Source organism: Leucopleurus acutus, assembly GCF_964270905.1.
Source record: "Leucopleurus acutus genome assembly, chromosome: 19".
NCBI lineage: Eukaryota > Metazoa > Chordata > Mammalia > Artiodactyla > Delphinidae > Leucopleurus > Leucopleurus acutus.
The window spans coordinates 50,879,604-50,907,131 of record NC_139161.1 but is presented as its reverse complement, the minus strand read 5'-3'; the positions used below and the strand labels follow the sequence as shown (position 1 = coordinate 50,907,131).

Here is a 27,528-nt window from a genome sequence, read left to right as displayed (position 1 = left end):
TCCCAGATTTACAATTAGTTTAAATGGACCCAGGTTAAGAAATATGATATTGTCAGCACCATAGAAGATAGGTTTTTAGGTACTATCCTTTATGCCATGCACTTCCCTCCCTGGTTCAGGAATCACTGTCATGGCTTCTGTGATGGTGGTTCTCTTTCCATCTTTACAGTTTACCAACTATGTGTGCATGAGGTTTAGTTTTGCCTGTTTTGGAACTTTATATAAATGGAATCATGCTGTATGTATTATTTTATAATTTACTTCTTTTTCTCAAAGTTATGTTTGTGAGGTTCATCTCCATTGAATATGTAGCTGTAGTTTGTTCATTATTATTGCTGTAGCATATTCCATCGTATGAATATTTTAAAATTTATTTATCTATTCTGTTGATGAACACTTGGGTTATTTATTTATTGTATTATAAACTATGCCACCTTAGATATTCTTGTGTCTCCTATGGCACATGTACAATGTAATTGATAAGCAATCATTACATGTGTTTAAATCTTATCTCCCAATTTCTTTCAAAATATAAGAATCATGTCTTTTACTCTTAATAAAGGCTTTGAGCACACACTAATTTTCTTTAAAACATATGCCTAGGGGGTGGAATTCCTGGGTCTTAGAGTTTACCTAAAAATATGAAAATGTACATAACCCCTCCGTGATGTGATTTCCAAATGGCTTTTTCAACCACCTCCTTTGCCTGGGGAGCTCTATGTGTTTAGATCAGCAATCTGATCCTTTCTGAGTGACCTTGATCTTGAGGGCCTGGCTTCAAGTCCCAGATTATCAATGGCAATAAACATGCCTCTTGCTCACTAGGAGGAGCCCCTTTTGTGGAGGGCATCAGCATCTGCTATCTTTATGGTTCCTGCCTTGTGTTGGTCATCACCAGAGAGAGGGTGCACTGGGCTGTCCTATCCTGGACAAAGGTCTCCATGTTCAGCATGGATCTGCTTATCCAGGAAAGTCATTTAATGGGGGATTGGGGAAGCCACCCTGCTTGCTCTATAAAAGGCACACCAGCCATTCGAATATATTAACTGCTTAAAAAACTCAAGTCTGTATATAGGTCCTTCCCTAATGTTAGCAGGGTTTGGGGCAAAAGTACAAACAGATGCAACATGTCTACCTAAATTATTTAAAATTATAAATCACTCCAACTGTTAATCTTAATATATTCTATTCTATCTTGACAAATATGCATCTTTAATGACATGGAAGACCAGGTTCAAATTTAGAATTCCTGGACTCCTCAGGTTTATGCATTTGAATGAGGTGCTGGTGGGAGCCCTGGCCCTGGCCCACCTGCCATCTTTTCCCATCTCTCTCTCCTGCACTAGGGATCTGTGTACACAGAAGCTCAAATGTCCAAGTGATGTGCCCCCTGCCCCAAACACAGCTGCCCCTTAGCCACTTCTAGGGATCCACAGACTCTGCCTTAGAGAAGATGGACCTGGGAAGAGCCCAGCCATTTGGGGAGGGAATTCTGGGGTCACAAGTTCCCAGAACTTGGTCCTGAAGGAGAGACACAGACACCATGTGGGCATGTCCCCTAGAACCTGTGGAAGGAATGTGGACAGAGCTGGGGTAGAGGTGTGCCTCTAATGTATGGTGCCTATGCACAGGTGTAAGGGCGGTATTGTCTGCCTATCTCCCCTCTCTCCTCACGGGTGCAGGAACTGTGTCTGGCAGTATCGCCAGCACCTATCACGGTACCTGGAACTTAAAAGTCACATCCTATATAGGTGCTTAATGGAAAGGACGTCAGACACAGTTCCGCACACTTCACTTCATTTAAACTTTTAATAGCCATTATTGCAGACGAAGGCTGTGAGGTTCAAAGAGGTTAAGTGACTCGCCCAAGGTCACACAGCTACAACAGACAGTGGCTGGATTTGCCAGCCACTACTAGCCTACTCTCTCGCCCTTCTTTTCATTAGTATTCTTTCTTTGCCTCTGTGCTGGGGCGGAGGGCCCGGAGCGGCCCCTGCACAAGGCCGGGCCTACCCCGCCGCCACTCTCCTTCTCTTCCCTCTCCCCCTCCTTCCCTATTCAGCCTCCCCCTCCCCCACCCCACCCTACCCGCCGCGCTCCCACAGCCCGCTCCGCTCCTCCTTCAGCCTCCCCCTCGCGCCGCGCTCCCCAACCCCTCGCGAAGCCCCGCCCCTTCCCTCAGGGGGACGTCACGTGCCGCCCCATCCCCCCGCGCCTGCGCGCTGCTTATTTCCCGCTGTCAGGATGAGGAGGCGGAGGTCGGCGCTCGGGTCCGTCTCTGCCCGCGGCTGTGGCGGCGCCGGCGGCTCCAGCCTTAGCGGTTCCTCCCTGGGCGGCGGTGGCGGCGGCTCGGTCGACGCCTCCTCCGCCAGCTGAGCCTGTGGGAGCCCGGGACGCCGCTTCCCCGCCCATCCCCGCTCCCCGAGGCCGGCCGCCCGGCCATGGCGCAGCCGGGCCCGGCTCCTCAGCCTGACGGTGAGTCGCCCACCATGGCAGGCGCGGCGGGCGCGGCCTGCCCGGCGCCGGCGTCGCGGGGAGACCTCCGGGCGGCGGGAAGGGCGCGCGCAGGCCCCGGGGGTGACCCTGCCGGGCGGAGGCGGGAGCGCGCGGGTTCCGGCGCCGGCTGCGCGCGAGGGCGGTGCGGGGGCCTGGGCGGCCGTCGCTGGGGAGGGGGCGGGAGGTGCCGGTTTTAGCCCTGGCTGGGGTGGGGGTGGGGGTGGAGGGAGGGGCGTGAGGGGGCTGCTGGGGACCAGGCAGAAGCTGGGGACCGTGGAGAGGGAGCTGCTGTGGGTAGCGGTGGGGCCGGCACGTGGGTTCTGCCCGTGGGGAGGATGGAAATCAGGAACATGTGCTATATTCGTTAAAGAAAAAAAAATTGCTTAGGTAGTGGTGATGTGCCCTCCCCGCGCCCCGCCCCCCATCCATGCCACTGAGCGCTTTGAGCTCAGTTTTGTGTCGTGAAACTGGTTGGGATCAGTAGCTGGATTTAGTAGCGTTCCTTGAGAGGCATTGTGGCTTAATGGTAAGTGCTGGGGCCTGGGCGTCTGCAGGACCTGGAGCCTTCACTAACAAGCACTATGCAGGTTTCTTAGCCTTTTTGAACTTGAGTATTCTCATGAAAAGAGGTTAATTCGAGCCTTTATATTTTACTTAGAAAGGAGGCAACATGTATTATGTAAACCGGTTAGTATTATTAAGGCGTTTTTTGGAAATAATGAGGAGAATGGTGAAGTCGAGGAAGCGTGTCTTTTATAGCACTTATATCCAAGGAAGGAAAAAGAGCCCCATCCTAATTAGTCCCAGGTGGTTGTCAGTCCTTCATGACCTTCTGGGAAATTGGCTTAAGCTCTGCTTCGGAGATTGACCACGTGGTTCCAGGTTTTACTACCTGGAGTTATGTTTGGAAAGACTGTGCCTGGTCCTTGGCAAGGTACTGCTGTATCTGGGCGAGAGAGTTCTTTCAGGTGTATTTCTGTAATCAGCGTGTGTGCTTAGAATCTTGTGTGAGTGGAATGTCGGGATTTGGTGCTGGGCCCATGGTAGGTCCTTAAAAACCTGCCTTTGCCTAGGATTGTCTCTTAAAATAATCTTTCATGAAGACCTTACTCTCTTTTGTTGCCTTTGAGGAACCTGAAACAATGTTATCAGATTTTAATGCTAGCTGCTTTCTTGGAAGTGTGTTCCAACGCCTTTTTGCTTCTAGTTTTAGGTTTTGTTAGTTGCCTAAGGAGACATGTCTGGTACCCACATCTGGAGTTGTGTAAGAATCTGGTTGCTGTTTCTGTTTCAGTAGAACAGAAGGGAGGCATTTCTGGTGGACTGTTAGAGGAAACAGGGATGTTTTCAGGCTACATTTTAATCCTCACCTTTTGCATTTGGTGTCAGGGAAGAAAACTTCCCGTTTCCACAAACACCTCTTTGTTTTTGCAGACAGAGGCAGAATAGAGAGAGCCCCAGTGGCTTCTGGTTCTGATCTGGAGGGGTAGGTATGCTTAGCTGGCAGCTGCCTTCTCTTGAGTTGCATGGAAACAAACGTCTAGGACGGCTCAGGTGACATGACAGTCTGGAATCAAAATTCCCTGCCTCTTTCTAGATGTGAAATGGTCTTCCTTGTAAATAGGCAGAAGTGACTAAGCACTTGAAAGAGGCTAGGAAAAATTAGCTTTAGGAAATCTTGTATTCTTAGTACAGGTTTATGCCCTGTTTTTCAAATCCTGTGACAGTGGGATGAGATTTAGTTTGCATAGATTGCAGTATTTATTTTCAGTTAATGTAGTAAATGAGCAGCCACAGCTACTGTTTACAGAAGGAGAGAGAATTCGGTGTATTTGAATGCTTTGTATCAGTGTCTTAGAAGTTCATCTTGGGGATTTAATTTTTCTCTTTGGCTGAACTTAACATAGATCACTTCTTAACACTTTAGCTTTAAGCATGCTTGAATTTCCTAGCCCTGCTGATATCAAAAAACAAAAACAAAAACAAAAAAACCAAACAGTTGCAGAATTCTTTTGAGTTAAACTGGCAGTAAAAGATAACTTTACTCTTTGACTTTAATCTAGCTTTTATCCCATTTTATTTATTTATTTGGCTGCACTGCGTGGCTTGTGTGCTCTTAGTTCCCTGACCAGGGATTGAACCCAGGCCCTCGGCAGTTAGAGCGCAGAGTCCTAACCACTGGACCTCCAGGGAATTCCCAGGTATCCCATTTTAGAGGCAGTTTTATTTTACGTTGACATTGTTTTCTTTTCCTTCTTTGACATAGGTTTATTTTTCATGGAGATATCGTAGATTAAGAAAAGAATTCATTTGTGTGTAAATCGACAGGGTAAAATGTAATAATTTTCTTTTAATTCTCTTTAATTTTTTCTTTTGTAAGTTTTTCGAAAACTTTTTTTTTTTTTTTTTTTTGCGGTACGCGGGCCTCACTGTTGTGGCCTCTCCCGTTGCGGAGCACAGGCTCCAGACGCGCAGGCTCAGCGGCCATGGCTCACGGGCCCAGCCGCTCCACAGCACGTGGGATCCTCCCGGACCGGGGCATGAACCCGTGTCCCCTGCATCGGCAGGCGGACTCTCAACCACTGCGCCACCAGGGAAGCCCGAAAACTATTTTTTTGATCATGCATCTTAGTTTACTCGTTTAGAACAAAGGTAACTTTAATAGTCAAAAAAATTTCAGCTTATTATTTCATTTTACCTTGATAATTCAAAGACTATATAGAATGTAAAATTTTTAAAATTTTAATATTTTTAAATCTAAGTTAAACTCTATCTTAGAAGCATTTGCTCTGATTTTACTTCATTTCTTTTTTATTTAAAAACACTGTATTCTAAAATCCTTCCATTAAAAAAGTATGGCTATTAAGAAGTGTGTCTCCTCCCATCTCCCAAAGGAAACCAGTATTAAGTTTTCTATCCTTCTTGACTTTTTTCCATAGTTAACACAGACATGCTACCTTTTCCCCCTGAAATGGACATGCTTTACATACATAGGTCTGCAACTTGTCTATTTTGCTTATAAGTGTTAGCTATAATTATCATATACTTGTAAGTGGTTATGTGGCCATATAATGTGCTATAGACACTGCATGCATTATTTCAGGAAATCTTCTTATCAGTGAGGTGGGTACTATTATAATATTGTTCCTGTTTTATTGATGAGGAAACTGAAGCACAGAGAAGTTGAAAGTGCCTAGAGTTACACAGCTAGAAGTGAGGGGAGCCAGGATTCAAATCCAGGTCACCTGATGCCAGAGCCCTCGATCTGTTTACTAGATCGTGGACTACTTTCCAGTTCAATGTTATAGATCTACCTCATTCTTGTTAAAGAATGTTCTGTCATACGCATGTACCACACATGATTTATTTGCCTATATCTTTATTGATGTTTTAATTTTTTCATTATAAGCAGTTCTGTAATAAATATTCTTGTACATATTTTTCAGGTACTTTTGCTTCTACTTCTGTAAGACTGTGAATTAAAGGGCATGAGCTCTGAGTGAATTAAATTTTAATAACCATTGCTAGCTTACTCTCAAAAAGTATCAATTTACATACCTGCCAATAGTATATGAGAGGGTGGATTTCCTCTACACTTTTACAAACCCTGGATAATGTCAGTTGTTTTAAGTTTGTATCTTCTGATAGACAAAAAAAAAAAAAAGGTATTCTTCAGTTAACAAATGTTTGTGTGCCTAGTCTAGACCAAGCCTTATGCTAGGCCCTAGGAAATAAAATGACGAAGAAACCCAAACCCAGTCCCTGTTCCTAGGTGGTGAATCAGAAGGCCGTTAATTAGATAATCCCACAGACAAGTACAAAACTGCTCAACAAATATGAGCGTGTACTACTGGCCAGGCACAATTCTAGATATTTGAAATACATCAGTGGGCAACACAGATAATAAATAACCCTGCCCTAGTGTGGGAGAAACAGATATTAAACAACAAACATAAGCAAAACATATGGATTGTTAGGTGATAAGTGCTATGGAAAAAAGAAAAAATAGAGCAGGGTAAAAGGAATGGGGATAGGCTGGTTTTAAATAGGGTGGTCAGAGTAGCCTTATTGCATAGATGACATTTGACCAGAGACTTGAAGGTGATAGAAGAGGTAATATGAGGATATCTGGAGGAAGAGTGTTCCAGACTTAGGGATCAATTCTTGCGAATGCCTTAGGGAAGGAATGTGTGTGGCATGTTTGAGGGATGGCATGGAGGTCAGTGTGGCTAGAATGAAATTATTGGGGCAGTGGGTGGAAGGAGGTGGGAGAGGAAGGGAGAAGAGAGTAGTAGAATATGAGGTGAAAGGTAATGGGGTGGTGGCAGGTCTTCTGGGCTCTAGAAGCATTGCAAAGATTGGCTTTCACTATGGGGAATCATTAAAAATGTTTTGAGCAGAGGAGTGATGTGATCTGACATAACATTTAAAAAAAAAAAAAACCACTCTGGTTGCTAGATTGGCAGTAGAGTAAAGGAAATGCAAGGGAGGCATTAATCCAGGAAAAAGATGATGAGGCTGAGACCAGGGTGCATTGGTGGAGGTTATATTTCGAAGGCATGGCCAACAGTATTTGGATTAGGTATGGGATGCAAAAGAGAGAGGTAGTCAAGGATCATTAGGAGGTTTTTGGGCTGAGCAGCTGTGAGAGGTACACAATGCTGTAATTGAGGAATTTGACCCATTTAGTTAGTCCAGGAAAGGTTTCTGAGGAAGTGGTCCTAGAGCTGAGATCCAGTGGATGAGCAGGAGTTCCTTTTTGGAAGAAGCAGGATGAGTAAGATGACTGAAGAAAGGTCAGTGTGTCTGGGTAGAGATGATGAGAGGGTCAAATAGGTATAGGCTGGCCTGAGTGGGCTTTACTGTTAGAGCTCTAAGGGAAGCCACTGAACGGTTTTAATCAAGTAGGTAAAATGATGGCTTTTTAATTTGTACTTTCCTGATAGTAATTATATATATTTATTTTTTCTTTTGTTGTGCAGAAAGCTTTAATTTTTATGTAGACCTGATCACTTTTTAAAAAAACATTTATTTTTATTTGGTTGTTCCAGGTCTTAGTTGTGGCATGTGGGCTCCTTAGTTGCAGCTAGTGGGCTCCTTAGTTGTGGCATGCATGTGGGATCTAATTCCTCGGCCAGGGATTGAACCTGGGCCCCCTGCATTGGGAGCATGGAGTCTTAACCACTGCGCCACCAGGGAAGTCCTTTGACCATTTTAAAAAATTAATGGTTTCTGGGTTTCTTAGGAAGACCTCTTTTTATTAAAAAAACAAAAAACAACCAAAAAAAACCCAACAACAACGAAAACATCTCATTTTCACCACTTTCATAGTTTCATCTCTTATATTTAGTACTTTAGACCATCTGGAATTTATTTTTAAATTTAACAGGTAAAGTTTAATATAAAGAATTATTAACTAAACAGGAGATTACCTAAGAGAAAAAAAAAACCCCTAAAGAATACAGGAATAGTAGATACAGGGAGCAGCTACTGCCTCAAGGCTGAGGCAGAGCACCTAGGGAAGGAACAAATCTTCAAGAGGCTGCTCCCAGAACTGAAATCCAGACTTTGTTGGAGAGGGTACAGCTGTGGCCCTCTGAAGGGCAGTGATCATTGAGGGACCACGTCTGTAGAACTTCCTGGAAAGCTGCTTTCTGGCTTGCTGGGGGAAGCTGCCTGCATCTGGAATTTATTTTTGATGTGATATAGTGTTCTAACTTTATTTTTCTTCCAAGTGGATAAAGCCAATTTTTTTTTAAAAAAGTATTTATTTTATTTATTTATTTTTGGCCGTGTTGGGTCTTCGTTGCTGCGCGCGGGCTTTCTCTAGTTGAGGCGAGTGGGGGCTACTCTTCGTTGCGGTGCGCGGGCTCCTCATTGCGGTGGCTTCTCGTTGTGGAAAACGGGCTCTAGGCACTCCGGCTTCAGTAGTTGTGGCTCGCGGGCTCTAGAGCGCAGGCTCAGTAGTTGTGCTGCACGGGCGTAGTTGCTCCGCGGCATGTGGGATCTTCCCGGATCAGAGCTCGAACCCGTGTCCCCTGCATTGGCAGGTGGATTCTTAGCCACTGTGCCACCAGGGAAGCCCAAGCCAATTGTTTTAATACCATTTATTCAATAATCCATATATTTGGTTTGTTTATTATTACTTGATAAATCTCCCAACTGCTAAACTTGATCAGAAACACAAAAGCCCTGAGCTTACCCCACAGTCTGACTAACACAGTCTCACTAACACAGACTAACACAGTCTGCCCCAGCACACAGTAGCCTGGGATTGTGTAATAATCCTTTAATTTGTATGTCTTACCTGACTACCTGTGGATGGAACTGCCTTTGACTCTTAAGGGCTCTGATTTCTAAAATATCTTGAGTACATCATATACTGGGTTTTTATTCAGTGAAATTTCATGTGCTCTTTTTGTATAATCAGTCATTACATTGAGTTTAGTCTTCATAGGAATATTTAGTAAACAATTCTGTTTATTTTTGTGTAGGACAGCTGTGCCAGGTAATGCGGAAGGGCTGTGGAAATGAACGAGATATAGTTCTGATTTCAGGAATTTTATGATCTAGTGGAGGGAATGGGCTTTAGGCACACTAATGTGAAATGAGGAGGTGCCTAGTGATAGTAGATAGTTCTCTGTTGGATCACAGGGGAAACTTACTACAAGTAGAACAGGGAGAGCTATGAAGGAAGGTGCCTTTGTTCAGTTTTCTCATTAGATACTTGAATCTCTTCCAAGTGGTAGACTAATTTCTGTTTGAATGTCTCTGGAGAGAGAAGGAGCTCACGACATTCCTAGTTTTGACTAGTTCTAATGTTTTGGTTATCCTTTAATTAAGTGGAAATTTGCCTCACCATTACTTTTACTCACTGCAGATGTATTTAACCTATAGAGAGTAGTAGATATAGACATATCCCTGAAAAGAATCTTAAAGACTATCTTCCCTCATTTTAGAGATCAGGAAATTAAGGACTAAAGAAGCAGAAGTGACGTGCATTGTAGCAGAGCCAACAGTAGAATTCAGTAGTAGAGTGGGGTTGTCACCTGTCTTCTGGTTACTGCTTCTGTTTATGTAGAATGAACTTTCTCTAGCTGCGTCATTATGACATTGCTAAAAAGGAATCATAGAATGGATGTAACTTGATTACAGTCAGAACGCATGAGACTTTTTCTTTTTTTTTAAATATTTATTTACTTATTTGGCTGCGCTGGGTGTTCGTTGTGGCACGTGGGATCTTGGTTGCCGCATGCGGGATTTTTTAGTTGTGGCATGTGGGCTCTCAGTTGCGGCATGCGAGATCCAATTCCATGACCAGTGATGGAACCCGGACCCCCTGCATTGGGAGCCTGGAGTCTTAACCACTGGACCACCAGGGAAGTCCTGAGACTTCCTTGATAATTATTTATTTTTCAATAATTGTAGATGCTGGAGGAACTGCCCCTGAGAAGGGAGAACCTGAAGTTATCAAGGAGAAAATAAATATGGACTAGATCTCTGAGGAATTAAGAGCAGATAAGATGCATCAAGAGCTTGAGTGTCAGGAGGAGAGACAGGGATCTCATCCTCCAAAACAGAAGGGAAAAAGGAAAGGATGTGTGAGAAAGAAAGGTAGAGAAAACTCTTGAGGTAGAAGAGAAACTGACTAAATATAAGTGTAGTCTCCATTCATTTATTCAGCATATATGATTTGAGTATGAACTACGAACAGGGTAGACAAGGTGCCTGTCCTCATGGAAGTTGTTTTGCAACCTTTATTACAGATGAGATTGTTTATACTTGGCTGGGTTCCTCATCTTAAGCACAGAACACAGAAAATAATTTGGCTATGTTCCCAGTTATCCTAAAGGTGATATAACCAGTACCATTTTAGATGCACAGGAGAGAAGTTAATTCATTATGTACATTGAATACCTTGGGCATTAGGATTTAACTCTGTCATGGAACCTGGGTTGAGAAAGGCTGTTAGAATAATAAGTACAGGGTATGATTGGGTCCTTATTGTGGGAAGTCCAATGGGGTGGGGGTGGGGGAACCATGATGTGGGTTACTATTCCATTGGTTAAGTGTATGAAAAATCAATACAAACTTGATAGTTACCATTTAGTCCCAAATTGATGTCTACTTGATTACTTTCTCTAAGCTCCTGCTATATTTATTATTTATAAGTAAACTGCTGCTGCCCACCTGGCCTCCCCCCCTCCCCCATCTAGATATTATATTCCCAGCTTTCTTAGCTACTGTGGAATAGAGTCTGCCTGACACTACTTCTGTCTTTCATTTTATTGTGAACCTAGTAAGCCTCAGTAGACAGTTACAGAAGGGCCATTAACAGGTTAGATCCATCTCCATTGCAAATATTTGTTCTGCATTTACTCCTGACAGATGAAATCCAGTCTTCCTAGAACATGGCCACTTTTTGTGGTAACTGTATTAGTAAATTCTTAACTTTGTTGGGCTGAAATCACTTCCCTACAACTTCTACACCATGGTTCTGGCCTCGTGAATGAGTCAAAATTAGTCTATTTTCTCTTCCACACAAAGGGTCTTCAGATACTTAAAGAGCTTGCTTCCATCTTGGCAGTTCCTCATGTGAGGATTCTGTACCCTCTCCATTCTTTGCAGCTTCTTTTGCTTGGCTAGCCAGGTGTTCTAATACCATGTAGTTTGCTAGTGCTCTTCCTAAAATGGTGTCCCTAATATTAGTGGAATATTCCAGACATGGAATCTATGTGACTCGTGCAACAAACAGCAAAGATGTTCTTTTTTGATCAAAACTCTCAACTCTTTTTGATGTATGCTAACGTTCCCTCAAATTTGTTTTATTTCTCTGTATCATATGAGTTCATAATAAAATGGAAGCTGTGATTTATTGAGGTGTTCTGTGCCTTGCACTGTGTTGTGTTTTTTTTAAAATTAGAGTAGTTTTATTTTCATAGCAAAATTGAACAGAACGTACAGAGAGTTTTCTTATACCCCCTCCCTGTCAGACTCCCTGACCATCAACATTCCACACCAGTGTGGTACATTTTTAAACAATCGATGAACCTGCACATCATTATCATCCAAAGTCCATCACTTACATTAGTGTTCACTCTTGGTGTTGTACATTCTGTGGGTTTGGACAAACATGCAATGCATCTATCCATTGACCGTTGTAATATCATATAGAACAGTTTCACTGCCTTAGAAATGCCGTGATCTACCTCCTCATCCCTCTTTTCCCGTGAATGCTTGGTAAACACTGATCTTTTTACTGTCTCCATGGTTTCTCCCTTTTCCAGAATGTTATATAGTTGGAATCATACAGTTATGTAGCCTTTTTCATATTGGCTTCTTTCACTTAGTAATATACATTTAAGGTTTCTTCATGTCTTTTTGTGGCTTGGTAGCCCAATTCTTTTTTTAGCACTGATTAATATTTCATTGTCTAGATGTACCAGTTATTCAGTTATTGAAGGACTTCATGATTGCTTCCAAGTTTTAGCAGTTATGAATAAATTACTATAATGCAGATTTCTGTATGGATCTAAGTTTTCCACTCATTTGGCTAAATATTAAGGAGTGTGATTGCTGGATTATATGGTAAGAGTATGTTGAAGTGGCTGTACCATTTTGCATTCCCACCAGCCACAAATGAGCATTCCTGTTGTTCCACTTTTTCCAGCATTTGGCAAGTGTCTGTGTTTTGGATTTTAGCCATTCTAGTAGATGTCTAGTGGTATCTCATTGTTTTAATTTGCAGTTCCCTAAAGACAGATGATGTTGAGGTTATTCACTATCTGTATATCTTCTTTTGTGAGGTGTCTGTTCAGAATTTTTGCTTAACTTTTAATGAGGTTGTTAATTTTCTTATTGTTTAGTTTTAAGAGTGCATTGTGTATTTTGGATAACTGGACTTTATCAGATATGTCTTTTGCAAGTATTTTCTCCAAATCTGTGGCTTGTCTTTGCCCTTGACAGTGTTTTTCACAAACAGAAGTTTTAAATTTAATGAAATCCAACTTATAATTATATCTTTCATAGATCATGCCTTTGGTGCAGTATCTAAAAAGTCATTGCCATAACCCAAGGTCATCTAGATTTTCTACTATGTTTCGCTCTAGGAGTTTCATAGTTTTGCATTTTACATTTAGGTCTGTGACTCATTTTGAGTTATTTTTTTTGTAAAGAGTGTAAAGTCTGTAGCTAGATTTTTTCTTTCATTTTTGCATGTGGATATCCAGTTGTTCCAGCACCATCATTTGTTGAAAAGACTGTCCTTTCTCCATTGAATTGCCTGTCCTTCTCTGTCACAGATCAGTCTACTATATTCGTGGATCTATTCCTAGGCTCACCGTTCTGTTCCATTTATATATTTGTGTATTCTTTCATAGATGTGATTTTAAATTTCTTAATTAAAAGATTTTTTGGTGTCAAAAATAACAAATGTTTGTTAAAAATTTATAAATGTATAATATGAAGGGAAAAGTCCATATAAGCTCATAAGCTCACCCCTCAGAGATAAACACTGATAAGGGTCTGGTAGATATTTTTCTGGTTTTTTTAAAAATAAATGTGTATTCTGATGATTTAAAAGTGGAATCCTGCTATATACGCTCTTCTCAACCTTCCTTTTTCTTTATTTGTTTTTGATATAGATAATGTCATCATTTTTGAAATAGATCATTTTTGTGGCTGCATAATACAGATACACTATAATTTTTTAAAGTAAGTCCCCATTGATGAATATTTGTGCCGTTATTATAAAACTTCAGCTAATATCCTTGTACCTGTCTTCACAGGCTCATGTGAGTGTTTTTGTGTTATAAGTTCCTTGAACCAAAATTACTGAGTCAAAGAATATGAACGTTTAAAAATTTAATGGCAGGACTTCTCTGGTGGTCCAGTGGCTAAGACTCCACTCTCCCAGTGTAGGGGGTCTGGCTTCGATCCCTGCTCAGGGAACTAGATCCTGCATGCATGCCTCAACCAAGAGTCCAAATGCCATAACTAAAGATCTCGTGTGCTGCAACTAAGACCCGGCGCAGCCAAAATAAATAAGTAAACATTTAAAAATTTAATGGCAAATGTCAAATTCTTTTTCAGAAAGGTTGTACAATTTACAGGCTCACCATCAGGGTATAAGAGAACTTATAGCTCCTTAATTTAAGAAATTATTTGCATATGGGGAAGTTGACCTCTTTATCATGTGTGTAGCAAATGTAGCAAAAATTTCCCCCATTTTGTTTTTTAATTTTGAGATGTTTTGGCATATGGGTTTTATCAGTTTTTTCCTTAATGGCTTCTAGGTTTCCTTCTACCTCTTTGTCTGTGTTACCTTCTAGTATTTACTTTAAAATGTTTGATCACTTTGGAATTTATTTTGATGTAAAGGCTGAGATAGGAATCTAGCTTTTACTACTGTTTATTTTCAAATGGCTAGCCAGATATTATTGCACCATGTAGTGATTAATCCATTTTTCTCAATTGATTTTGAAATGCCACCATTTATTATATGCTAAATTTCCAGGAATACCTGAGTCCGTTTCTGAATAGTATTGTGTTTGATTGATTTATCTGTTCTGGTGTTATACCCATAGTTAAAATGACTTTTTTCCCTACTTTCTAATGTTTTAGTATTTTAAAGAGCCAGGAACCCTTCATTATTTATTTTCTAGAATTTTCCTGAACTATTCTTAGGTATTTACTCATTCAGATAAAATTTGGAATGATCACATTAAGTCTGCCCACCATGCTCCCCTCTACTGCCCCCTTCCCCCCCGCCCCCCCAAAAAAGACCTTAAAAAAACCCTCATTGATTTAGTTATAAACTAAGGAGAAAGGTGTATCTTTTTTTTTTTTTGCGGGCCTCTCACTGTTGTGGCCTCTCCCATTGCGGAGCACAGGCTCCGGACACGCAGGCTCAGCGGCCATGGCTCACGGGCCCAGCCGCTCTGCGGCATGTGGGATCTTCCCGGCCCGGGGCACGAACCTGTATCCCCTGCATCGGCAGGCGGACTCTCAACCACCGCGCCACCAGGGAAGCCCATAGAAAGGTGTATCTTTAACAAGCATCTTTAGAGTGCCATAGAGCACTTTAAGTGCATTAATTATTTAATCCTCTGAATTCTTTAAGGTTGGTATTATCCATATTTCACAACGAGGAAATGAAAGTTTAGTAAATTGCTCAGGATCCAGGTTCCCATGACTTTTTTTTACTATTTACATTCCACCCACTATCTCTCAGGTTAGTTTTATTTAAGTAAACTCTCAGATCATTAAAAAAGGGGCAAAGTTAAAACAAAAACCCAAGTTGTGTGTGTGTGTGTGTGTGTGTGTGTGTGTGTGCTTTTTAACCATAAAGTACAAAGAAAGTATAAAGAAAAGTGGACTTATAATTCTATCCTTTGGAATATTTTGTCATTTTAGTGTATTTCTGGCCATGTTTTATATCAACAAATAAAATTTTTAACCAGCTGATCATATTGCACATGTGGTTTTGTATTCTGCTATTTTTATTTTAATTATGATGTAAAATATTTCTGTGTTGTAAGCTTTTCAAAAAACGTTGGTTTTAAAAGTCTAATTTATCATATATTTGTTATACATTAAGTTATAAAAATAACTTAATTATTTTCCTATTACTGCCTATTTGATTATTTGTAAGATCTTGCTATTAGTAAATAATTCTACAGGAGACATCTTTGGACATTAGTCTTTGATGTCATCTTTGATTATTTCCCAGAGAGTTCTGGGTCAAAAAATATGAGGTTTTGATATATTTATATATTGCTAAATTGCTTTCCAGATATCTCGTTCTAGTTTACATTTCTACCATTAGTGCTGATCTTTTAGTGTCACCTCACCCTTGTTAACATTAAGTATAGACTTAATTATTACCAATAGCATAGGCAAAGTGGTATCTTATTGCTGTTTTAAGTTTCTAAATGCAACCTATAACAGCAATAAGATACCATTTTGGTGGGTGTGATTAGGCTTTAAAAAATGTATTGACCATTTGTTTTCTTTGTGCATTGCCTTTTCATGTCCTTTGCCATTTTCTTATTAATTTATAAATATCTTTATTTCATGGACATTGGCCTTTGTCTTTTATTTGTTACAGATATTGTCCAAGTTTATTCTTTCTCTTATTGCTAATGCATGGTATAGAGAAGCCTAAGAATTCTTTTGAACAAACTTGATAATGCTTTGATACCTTCAAAGACCTGCTTTATCTCAGTATCAATTAGATATCCACTTATACTTTCTTCGTTTTTTGTTTTTTTCTGTAATTGTTGGCCTTTTTTTTTTTTTTCAATATCATTTGAATTTTTAAGTTGTTTCTGTATGAGCTGTTTGTCAGGTTAGGACTTCCACATCTTTTATTAAGTCATTAATTTTCTGTAAGCAGTTATTTTATAATTTTAGATAAAATTAATACTACCTATTGTAAACAATTTAGAAAATGCAGAAAAGCATAAAAAAATTACTCAAAGATAATATCCATTCACTTATTGATATGTTATCTTTCCAGGGGTTTTATATGTATATTAATTATTTATTTTTTACTTTTTGGGTTGCATTGGGTCTTAGCTGCAGCATGCGGGATCTTCGTTGAGGTATGCGGGATCTTTCGTTGCAGCGTGCAGGCTTCTCTAGTTGTGGTGTGTGGGTTTTCTCTTCTCTAGTTGTGCATGGCCTCCAGAGCATGTGGGCTCTGTAGTTTGTGGCACGTGGGCTCTCTAGCGAAGGTGTGTGAGCTCAGTAGTTGTGGCACGTGAGCTTAGTTGCCCCACAGTGTGTGGGATCCTAGCTCCCTGACCAGGGATTGAACCCGCGTCCCCTGCATTGGAAGGTGGATTCTTTACCACTGGGCCACCAGGGAAGTCACTATATGTATATTAAAATATATGAAAAAAACTCTTTTTAAAAGTTCAATGAAAATTCTAATATTTTTATAGGGTGTTGTTTCCACTTAAATTAAGTAATAAATGTTATTGTTAATGACTGCATAGTAATCCATTGTATGGATTCCATAACATGATTAACTAGGTCTCTCTTGGTATATATTTAAATTTTTTTCCCATTGCAGTTAACACTGTAGTAAACATCCTGCTACATATATCTCTAAATATTTATGCAAATACTTATCTTAATAACCTTTGAAACAACTAGTAAGGATTTATGTACATTAAAATTTTGATACTTTTGATATATATACATTTTGATGTATTCTTTTGTATCAGGAATACCTCTCATAGCAATTGGAAATCCAATCCCTAGTGGCTTAAACAAGTAAAGGGTTTTTTTGTGTGTAGCAAGTTTAGAAGTAAAGCATTCCAAAGTTGGTTCAGTTGTTCAAGGATGTCCAAGTTCCTTCTATTTTTTTTCTTTCTTTTTAAAAAATATTTATTTATTTGGCTGCGCTGGGTCTTAGTTGCAGCATGCGGGATCTTTAGTTGTGGCACATGGGATCTTTAGTTGTGGCATGCGGATCTAGTTCCCTGACCAGGGCTCAAACCTGGGTGCCCTGCATTGGGAGCACAGAGTCTTAACTGCTGGATCACCAGGGAAGTCCTCCTTCTATTTTCTGTTTTTCTCCAATGTGAGCCTGTTTGCTCACATCTTTATTATTTTTTACTTGCAGATTCACTTCTGATTTCCTCTTGGGAGTATTTATTCCTTTAAATCTTTTAGTGTTTTTTTTTTCTTTTAGTATTTTCTTAGTTCTCTTTGTTGGGTTTTCTGTTTTAGGCACATGGATCATCCATATATTGGGCATTCTTTGTTTCTCATAGCTGTTTCCTTTTTCATTGCTTTACTTTTTTTCCTTTTCTTTGTAATTCATTGAGATTATTTCAGGTCTTTTTGATCTCTAACAGAATTGATTAATGGATTTCCTAATGTTGGGACAGATTTTGTATACCTGAGGTAAACTCAGCTTGTTTGTGATGGATTGTTCTAGTATGTATCTAGGTTAGGTTTGCTAATGTTTTAACTTTTTTTTTTTTGCAAAATTACGTTCATAACTGAGATTGGCCTATAGTTTTACATTTTGGTACTACCTTGGGTTTTGGTGCCTTGATTATACTAGTCTAGTAAAATAAATTCGGAAACATTCCATCTTTTATTATGCTGAAGACAGTTTAAATAGCATAAGATATATTTATTCCTTGTAGATTTGATAGAATTTGTTACGGTCTCTTTCGAAAAGGTTTCATCTTGAAACTTGTATAGATACCTCATAATTTGGGGGGTCATTTTTCTGTTGTTAGACATTTGCTTTTTTTGACGTTTTGGAATTCTGATGCTTTAAAGAAGTCAACATTCTTGCAATTAAATCTTTTTTTTTTTTTGGCTGTGTTGGGTCTTCGTTGCTGCACGTGGGCTTTCTCTAGTTGCGATGAGCAGGGGCTACTCTTTCATTGAGGTGCACAGGTTTCTCATTTGCGGTGCTTTCTCTTGTTGCGGAGCATGGGCTCTGGGGGTGTGAGGTTCAGTAGTTGCAGCACGTGGGCTCAGTAGTTGTGGCATGTGGGCTTAGTTGCTCTGTGGCATGTGGGATCTTCCTGGACCAGGGATCAATCCCGTGTCCCCTGCATTGGCAGGTGGATTCTTAACCACAGCGCCACCAGGGAGTTCCTGCAATTAAATCTTCATGCATACTCATCATTATTACTTCTTTAGGATATATTTGTGGCAGTGAAATTGCTTGGTTGAAAAGTATACAGAATTTTAAGACTTTTGCTGTCGATTACTACATAGTTATTTGTCTTGAAACATACCCTGGATTTGTTTTAATCAGGTATGGTAAGGGGACAGAATTTTAGGATTAGAAGGGACTTTTTTTTTTAATTGAAGTATAGTTGATTTACAGTGTTGTGTCAATTTCTGCTGTACAGCAAAGTGATTCATATATATATATTCTTTTTCATATTCTTTCCCATTATGGTTTTTTAAAAAATATTTATTTATTTATTTGGTTGCATTGGGTCTTAGTTGTGGTAGGCGGGCTCTTTAGTTGTGGCTCGCCAGCTCCTTAGTTGCCACACGTGGGCTCCTTAGTTGTGGCTCACGGGCTCCTTAGCTGTGGCATGCGAACTCTTAGTTGTGGCATGCGTATGGGATCTAGTTCCCTGACCAGGGATCAAACCCGGGCCCCTGCATTGGGAGCACAGAGTCTTAACCATTGTGCCACCAGGGAAGTCCCCCATTATGGTTTATCACAGGATATTGAATATAGTTCCTTGTACTCTACAGTGGGACCTTGTTGTTTATCAGTTCTATATATGATAGTTTGCATCTGCTAACCCCAAACTCCCAATCCATGCATCTCCCACCCTGCTTCCCCTTGGCAACCACAAGTCTGTTCTCTATGTCTGTGAGTCTGTTTCTGTTTCATAGGTAAGTTCATTTGTGTCATGTTTTAGTTTCCATGTGTAAGTGATATCATATGGTATTTGTCTTTCTCTTTCTGACTTAACTTCACTTAGCATGATAATCTATAGTTGCATCCATGTTGCTGCAAATAGCATTATTTTATTTTTGTTAATGGCTGAGTAGTATTCCACCGTATATGTACCACATCTTGGTCCATTCATCTGTTGACGGACATTTAGGTTTCCATGCTTTGGCTATTGTGAAAAGTGCTGCTATGAACATAGGGGTGTATGTATTTTTTTGAATTTTAGTTTTGTCCGGATATATGCCCAGGAGTGGGATTGCTGGACCATATGGAAGCTTTGTTTTTATTTAATTAATTAATTTATCTATTTTATTTTTGGGTCTTTGTTCCTGCATGTGGGCTTTCTTTAGTGGCGGTGAGTGGGCTTCTCATTGCAGTGGCTTGTTGTGGAGCATAGGCTCTAGGCTCACAGCCTTCGGTAGTTGTGGCTCGTGGGCTCTAGAGTGCAGTCTCAGTAGTTGTGGCACATGGGCTTAGTTGCTCCACGGCATGTGGGATCTTCCTGGACCAGGGCTTGAACCCATGACCCCTCATTGGTGGGCGGATTCTTAACCACTGCGCCACCAGGGAAGCCCCTGATGTTTTTAGTTTTTTGAGGAACCTCCATACTGTTTTCCATAGTGGCCGCACCAACTTACATTCCCACCAACAGTAGGAGGGTTCCCTTTGCTCCACACCCTCTCCAGCATTTGTTATTTGTAGACTTTTTAATGATGGCTGTTTTGACCAGTGTCAGGTGGTACCTCATTGTAGGTTTGATTTGTGTTTCTCTAATAATTAGTGATGTTGAGCATCTTTTCATGTGCCTTTTGGCCATCTGTATGTCTTCTTTGGAGAAATAACTATTTAGTTCTTTTGCCCATTTTTCGATTGGGTTGTTCGTTTTTTGTTGTTGAGTTGTATGAGCTGTTTGTATATTTTGGAAACTAAGCCCTCGTCAGTTGTATCGTTTGCAAATATTTACTCCCATTCCATAGGTTGTCTTTTCGTTTTGTTTATGGTTTCCTTTTGGAAGGGACTTTTTACCTGTCTTCTGGTGTGTCACTTTGTATCTGAAGTTCTCAACCCTTCCTATCAGTTTATAACAGATTTCTTACCTTTGTCACTATTGACATTTTGCGCTGTATTATTCTTTGTTGTGTATGACTGTCCTGTACATTGTAGGATGTTAAATAAGCAGCATCTTTGGCCCCTACCCCCTAGATGCCAGTACCCTTACCTACGCACCCCCCCCCCGACCCCACCCCCGGTTGTGACAACCAAAAATGTCTCCAGACATTGTCAAATATCCTCTGGGAAGCAAAATCACCTCCAGTTGAGAACCACTGGTTTATAACAAAATGCTTTAGAATGCACTGTTACCATTCTGATAAAGTTATACAAATGACTTAAAAAAAAACAAACCCTAACAGTATAATGCCTTTAGTGTGAAGGAAAATAACTTATAATTAAGTATATATATTTCATCATGTAAATTAACATGTGACTAAATAAAAGAGCCACCCCTAGAAGGTGGTATTACACTTGTTTATAAGTCCTATATTAATCACTATTAAATACTTATAGTCACAGGGAAATCTTTCTAGGCCATGGCAGGTCAGTGTTTGAACCCAGCTCTGCCACTTCCTAGCGGTGCAACAATAGGCATTTTACTTAATTTCTCAGAAAGTTTTCTCACCTATAACTGGGGATGGTATGCCTACTTTATGGTTTGTTTTGAAAGTTTAATGAGCCAGTGTATAAAATAACTTGCCTAAGAGCTATATGTAAATTATATAATCCTTGCTACAACCCTAGAAGGTAGTACTATTCTAGTCCCCATTTTTACAGGTAGAGAGAAGGAACCAGTTTATAAGTGGCAGAGCTGGGATTCAAACATTAATTCCAGAGCCTGTGCTTTCAACTATTATGCTGTACGGCTTCCCGTATAATACCTGATGAATAGGGGATACTTAACTGTTAGTTCCTGTTATTTAATTCTTTTTTCTAGCTTTGAGAGACACCCCCTCACCCTCCTCCCCATGTCATTAACATCAGCGCTCTCTCCTGGAAATTTTTTTACCTACTGGTTTCTCATTTCCCCTTCAGGGACATATAATTAATCTTCTTCATCCACACTTAGGATAACTATTTATCAAAATTCTGATGCCTTTCTATGTATGACTTTGATATTTCTGAAAGGCTCATAAATAATGCATTCAACTTCCCTTATAAATAAAATATAATGCTTGTCTTTTTATTATTTATTTATGAAGAACTTCTTTTCTGATAAATAACTTCTAATATCAGCTGTGTGGTTATATTGTAGCCTTTTTATAACACAAGTATAGGGAGATGAGAAATTACATCTACATTTTAGGTTTTCCATGTTACAATGAAGGACAGTATGTACATAGGGAATTTGATTTGTTTTACAGTATAATCAAACATGGTTCCAAGAGGTATCATATGTTGTGTTAGGCTTGACTTGTTCCTATGTAAACGATAAAAAAAAAAAATCTTCAAAAAAAAATCTTCAGAATATTCTGTGCAAATTTTCATTTTATATTTAAGGAGTTTGGTAACCAGAAGTAATTAAATTTTTAATTAATAGTTCTCCACTGTGAATTGTATGTGTGAATATGTATAATGCCCCTTTATATGGAATGGTGGAGGGATGGTTTTACGGGCACATTATTTTTCAGCTGATTTAGACTTAAGCCCTCAAACATAGAAATGGTAAGACTTTAAAAAAAAACAAGCAAACTTAGTCTTTTATATGGAATTTTTTAAACACTTGAAAAGTAAAGAGTTTAGCATGTAGACCCACCACCCTCTCTCTGTGTATCATGATTATCAATGCATGGCGGGTCTTGTTTCACCTATAGCCCTCCCCACCTTCCCTCCTGGATTTTTTTTGGTTTGTTTTTTAATTAATTAATTTATTATGGCTGCATTGGGTCTTCGTTGCTGCATGTGGGCTTTCTCTAGTTGGTTGAGCAGGGGCTACTCTTTGTTGCGGTGCACGGGCTTCTCATTGCGGTGGCTTCTCTTGTTGTGGAGCATGGGCTCTAGGTGTGCAGGCTTCAGTAGTTGTGGCTTGCGGGCTCCAGTAGTTGTGGTTTACAGGCTTAGCTGCTCTGTGGCATGTGGGATCTTCCCGGACCAGGGATTGAACACGGGTTCCCTCCATTGCAGTGGTTAAGAATCTGCCTGCCAATGGAGGGGACCCGTGTTCAATCCCTGGTCTGGGAAGATCTGTGGCACGTGGGACACGGGTCCCCTCCATTGGCAGGCAGATTCTTAACCACTGTACCACCAGGGAGGTCCCCCCTCCTGGATTTTTTAATAGCAAAACTCAGACATTAGATGATTTCATTTGGAAACATTTTAGTATATATGTAAACATAAAATGCAATACTACTATATCACCTAAAAACAGTAATTCTTTAGTGTTTCTGAATATCTAGTCAGTGTTGAAATTTCCTCAGTTGTCTCAACTTAAAAAAAAAAAATTGTTCAAATCAGGATCCAAAATAAAAGCTATCCTTAAGATTGGTTGGTGTGTCCTGTCTGTTTTTTTCCCTTACAATTTGTCTGTTGAAGAAATCCACCCTGTAGATTGTTCACACCTGGAATTTCCTAATTGCATCCATGTTGTGTTGGTCTCCATATTCTTGTGCCTTCTGTGTTTCCTCTAAATCGGTAGTTTGATCTAAAGTAGTGATTAGGTCCAGGTTTTTGTTTGTTTGAAATACGGTTTTATGTGTTATTTTTTTTGTGGTGGTCTTGTTTTGCTTTTTAAAAGAATATTTCAAAGTGGTAGCGTGTACCTCTATCAGGAGGCTCATAATGTCTGGTTGTCTCTTTGAGATGTTAGGACTGTTGATCATTGCCTAGATTTCTCCATTCATTAGGATTTGTAAAATAGCAAGTTATTAGCTGGAATAGTTCTGTAAAGAAAAATTCTCCTTGTATATTTTGCTACCTTATGGTGTAGGAAATGGAGAATAAATGCTTACTACTTTTCTCTTTGGTTACCAGTTTTCAAAATAATGACTTGGTTGCCTAGAACCCTTCAAAGGTAACTAATCAGGGTTTTCTTTTTCCTTCGTATATCATCAAGAACACATGGATTTAAATAATGTATATGTTTTGGGCTTCCCTGGTGGCGCAGTGGTTGAGAGTCCGCCTGCCGATGCAGGGGACACGGGTTCGTGCCCCGGTCCGGGAAGATCCCACATGCCACGGAGCGGCTGGGCCCGTGAGCCATGGCCGCTGAGCCTGCGCTTCCGGAGCCTGTGCTCCGCAACGGGGGAGGCCACAACAGTGAGAGGCCTGCGTATAGCAAGAAAAAAAAATGTATATGTTTTACTTCATTGTAGTTACTGATTATATTAGTTTACTATGGCTGCTCCAACAAATTACCATAACTGGGTGGCTTAAAACAACAGAAGTTTATTCTCTCATAGTTGAGGAGGCCAGACGTCCGGAATCAGAATCACTGGGCTGAAATCAAGTGTCAGCAGGTCTGTACTCCTTCCAGAGGTTCTAGGGGAGCATCTGTTCCTTGCCTCTTCCTGCTTCTGGTGGCTGCTGGCATTCCTTGGCTTCCTCACTCCACTTTCTGCTTCTGTTATCACATTACATAGTCCTCTTTGTGTCTGCTGAGGAACTCCTGTTTCTTATAAGGGTAGATATGATTGCATTTATGGCTCACTGGATAGTCCAGGATAAACTACTCTTTTCAAGATCCTTAACTTAATTATATCTTTTACCGTATAACGTAATATTTATACGTTTGGTGATTAGGAAATTAATACATCTGAGGGGAAGGGTTGGTTCAACCTACCACACTGATGTTCAGATTATCTCATCTTTGGCCATTAAATCCTTTAAGTCGACTCCTTTGTTACAAAGGGAAGTCCTTTGATAAAACCCCAGTAGGTGCCAAGATGTTCCAGGTTTATCTTGTATATTTCCTGCCCCAGGCCGGGAATCAGAGTTTTTTCCAAGGAACCCTGGTTACTTTTTGTGGGAAACAGTATTTAGAGACCACATTCTAGGTGCTAGGGGCATAGCATGTATTTTTCTTAGCAATTTTTCTGAAATAAATTACACTTTTACTTTGTTTTCTTAAACAGAGTACACTGGATATCACTGAATCTTTTATCAATGACTTAGTATGAACATTAGTTTTGGGACCAAGCTATATACTGGTGACTTCCCCAGTGCTGCTGAATTTTTAAAAATTAGGTTTGTTTGCTTTTACTTTAAATGTAACCAAATTCCAGTTCAGTTCTAGTCATTGTTTTATTTTTTATTTTTTCTCTGTGACCCAGTCATCCAGTCTGTGGGATTTGTTTCTCACCTATGGGGCTTTTCAACGAACTGCACTAATCTCTAAACTCTGCTTTTTCTATATCCTTTGTTCTCTGACTCTAAGCAAAATTAAGTTTGTTAGGAGATAAAATTGGATCTTATAGAGTATAATAGTAAGTCAGATGGGAAGGGAAGTCTACTCAGCTAAGCATTCGAATGCATGAGGTTTTCATTTCTATTAAGCTTGAAGGCTCTTTTGGAGGTGGAGCAGTGTGGTGGGGATGGTGTGTGTAGGGCTAGTTGCTCTTTGATGCATGGTGAACAGTGCCAGACCTCTGGTAACAGCTTTAGTAAAGGTATTCATTTATTTGAATTTGAAAACGATTCAGAGTTTAACCAATAGCTTAAAAAAAAAAACACTTTATTTTAAAATGGTTTTAGACTTATGGAAAAGTTGGAAAGATAGGACAGAGTTTTCATATACTGCACATCCAGGATCCCTTGTTAAAAACATGTTGTATTAGTATAGTACATTTGTCAAAATTAATGAACTAATATTGACACATTACTCTTAACTGAAGTCCCTGCTTTATTCAGATTTCCTTAGCTTTTTCTTTTTTGGCAGAAAAGTAGAATTTATTGGTGGGCGTGAGTAAGGAGGGGACAGTGCCAAGGCTCTCATGAGTCCAGGGCCCGCTATTTGTCCAGGGGCCACGATTAGGGATGTATTTGACCCCACAGCCATCTGGGATGAGCCGCTTTTCTGCCACCATATTTTCAACTTCATCTGTATTAAACTTAGTAAATCCCCACTTCTTGGAGATGTGGATCTTCTGGTAGCCAGAGAACTTCAGCTTGGCCCTGCGTAGGGCCTCAGTCACATGCTCCTTGTTCTGCAGCTTGGTGTGGGTGGACATTATGACTTGGCCTATGTGGACCCTGGCCGCTGTGCCCTGGGGCTTTCCAAAGGCACCATGCATACCTGTCCGGAGCCTACACTGGGGACAGCACGCCAGTCACGAACGTTCACTGGAAAGGGCTGTTTCCAGGCTCTCTTAGGGCAACCCATACAGGCAACAGGCTGCATACACTACGGAGGAGGCTGCTGTTTGCAGCCATTGCACACCGGGCCCCCACGGAGAAAAGAGCATAGTTGGCTTAATTGGCTGCAAAGCCTTAGTTTTTTCTTAATAACCTTTTTTTGTTTCTAGATACTATCTAGACACCACATTACATTTAGTCGCCATGTGTACTTTGGCTCCTCTGGACTGTGACAGTTTCTCTGACTTTTTGATGACCTAGTCAGTTTTAAGAAGCACTGATCCGGTATTTTTAGACTGTCCGTCGGTTGGGATCTGGCTTATGTTTTTCTCATGAATAGACTGGAATTGTGGGTTTTGGGGAGAAGACCACACAGGTAAAGTGCCACTTTTGTTGCATCATATCAAGGATGCATACTATCAGCGTGGCTTATCAGTGTTATCTGTGTTGATGCTAGCCTTGATCACCCCTGCTGGGTAGTGTTTGTTACAGTTTCAAGAAACTGAAGTTTCTCTCCCTCCCTCCCTGGCCTTTCCATACTGGTATCCTTCGGAAGGAAGTCAGTATGTGCCTCCACGTACTGTCATGAAATAAATCAACCGGGTTGATTATAAGCAGATTTTCTAGAGTTTTTTCTATCTTCTAACCAATGTTAACCTTTGTGGATTTTTTCTTTTAATCAGTGTCTAGCATTCTATGAGCAGTTTTTAAGAGAATGGTGATGGGAGTGACAATATGGTATGTTTCACTTAGTGTTTTTTGTTGCAGACAAAACATTTTGTCTGGTTTAAGCATCAAAGGAATTTTTGAGAAGATGTGAAGTAGTTTACAGAGTCATTGAGAAAGCGGGGAGACATAGATTGTAGGCCGTTGGTTCTCAAACTCTAGCATGCATCTCAAGAGCTTATTAAAGCACATTTCTGGGCCCCACACCCAGAATTTCTGAATCAAGATGGTCTGGGATGGGGTCTGAGAATTTTCACTTTTAACATGTTCCCAGGTGATAGTGATTCTGTGGTCTCAGAAGCACACTTTGAGAATCACTGCTGTCTCTGGCTAAAAGCTGCCACAGAACTGGCCTGACAGGAAAGACTGTTTTCTCTGGTGCTGAGGAGCATATGAAGCTCCATTTTAATACAGTTGCTATTGCTACTTTCACTGATGCCGTTTCTGCTTCAGGAACTGGACTAACCACTGGGAAGCTACTGAAAGCCTTACAGCAGCAAGAATGGAACCTTGTTTCTTTACACTGCTCAATTCTGAACTGAAGTTGCAATTGTGTGCGTCTGATTGGAGAGCCTTAGGTGACATGCTTGCATTCTGGTTTCAAGCGAGACTGGGAATTTGTGTTTGAATTCTGTTTTGGAGAGCTGAAACTCATAAAATGGAATGTCTTTAAATGTAGAAAGACTAAAAAATGATGGGCAGCCGTGGATATGACAGTTGTCTACTACAGCAGTGCTCTGCAAGGGGAGAAAGAACTTGCACCAGAATGTAAATTAGTGTACTGCTTCCTTCATCAGAAAATGTCCGGTGAACTGAGCAATGTGCTTAGGGTCTTAGTTGATTTTATGTTCTTACACAAACTCCTTATTAGACCAGTAACAGTCTGCATACTATAGTAGAGTAACACTGTGCTAACTGTAAAAGCACAGGGGAAAAGGGAAGGGAATCTAGTGTTTTAAGATGACTGATCTTAGTGTATAAGTTGGCCCTTAAGTATGGTGATACTTGAAGCAGGCTGGCAAATTGGGAAAAATGGAGAGTGTAAGAAAAATAGAGGTGAAACTGAGAGCTCAAAATATCCAGGGTATCACCCCCCACCATAAGCTCTCTAGGACAGTGCTGTCCAGTAGAGATGTAATGTGAGCCAAAGGGTGTAACTTAAGTTTTTTCTAGCAGCCACATTAAAAAAGTAAAAAAAATCAAAACAAACACTTCCAAATAGAGAAACAGGTGAAATAAATTTAAAAAAATAACAGCTTTATTGAGATTTAATTCATATAGCAAAATAATTTTAATTAAATTAAAACCATTTAATTTAATTAAAACCATTAATTAATTCGTGGTTTTAACTCAAAACCACTAATCTTTTAGTTGCTATGGATTTTCCTTTTCTGGACATTACATATAAATGGAATCATACAATATGTAGCCTTTGGTGTCTGGCTTCTTTCACTTAACATAATGTTTTGAAGGCTCATCCATCTTGTAACTTGTCTTGTAACTTCATTCCTTTT

The 27,528-nt window shown here is 40.2% G+C and overlaps 1 protein-coding gene across 2 annotated transcripts in view; it reads left to right on the top strand.

The window, feature by feature from the left end:
- The first annotated feature begins 2,252 nt into the window (after positions 1-2,252).
- The window catches only part of RABEP1 (rabaptin, RAB GTPase binding effector protein 1), a 104,209-nt gene continuing 78,933 nt past the window's right edge, over positions 2,253-27,528 (top strand). For both annotated transcript variants that reach the window (XM_082860192.1, XM_082860191.1), the window contains exon 1: positions 2,253-2,475. In XM_082860192.1, coding sequence (XP_082716318.1) covers positions 2,442-2,475 — 34 coding nt within the window. In that variant the 5' untranslated portion in view covers positions 2,253-2,441. The remainder of the gene's footprint in view (positions 2,476-27,528) is intronic.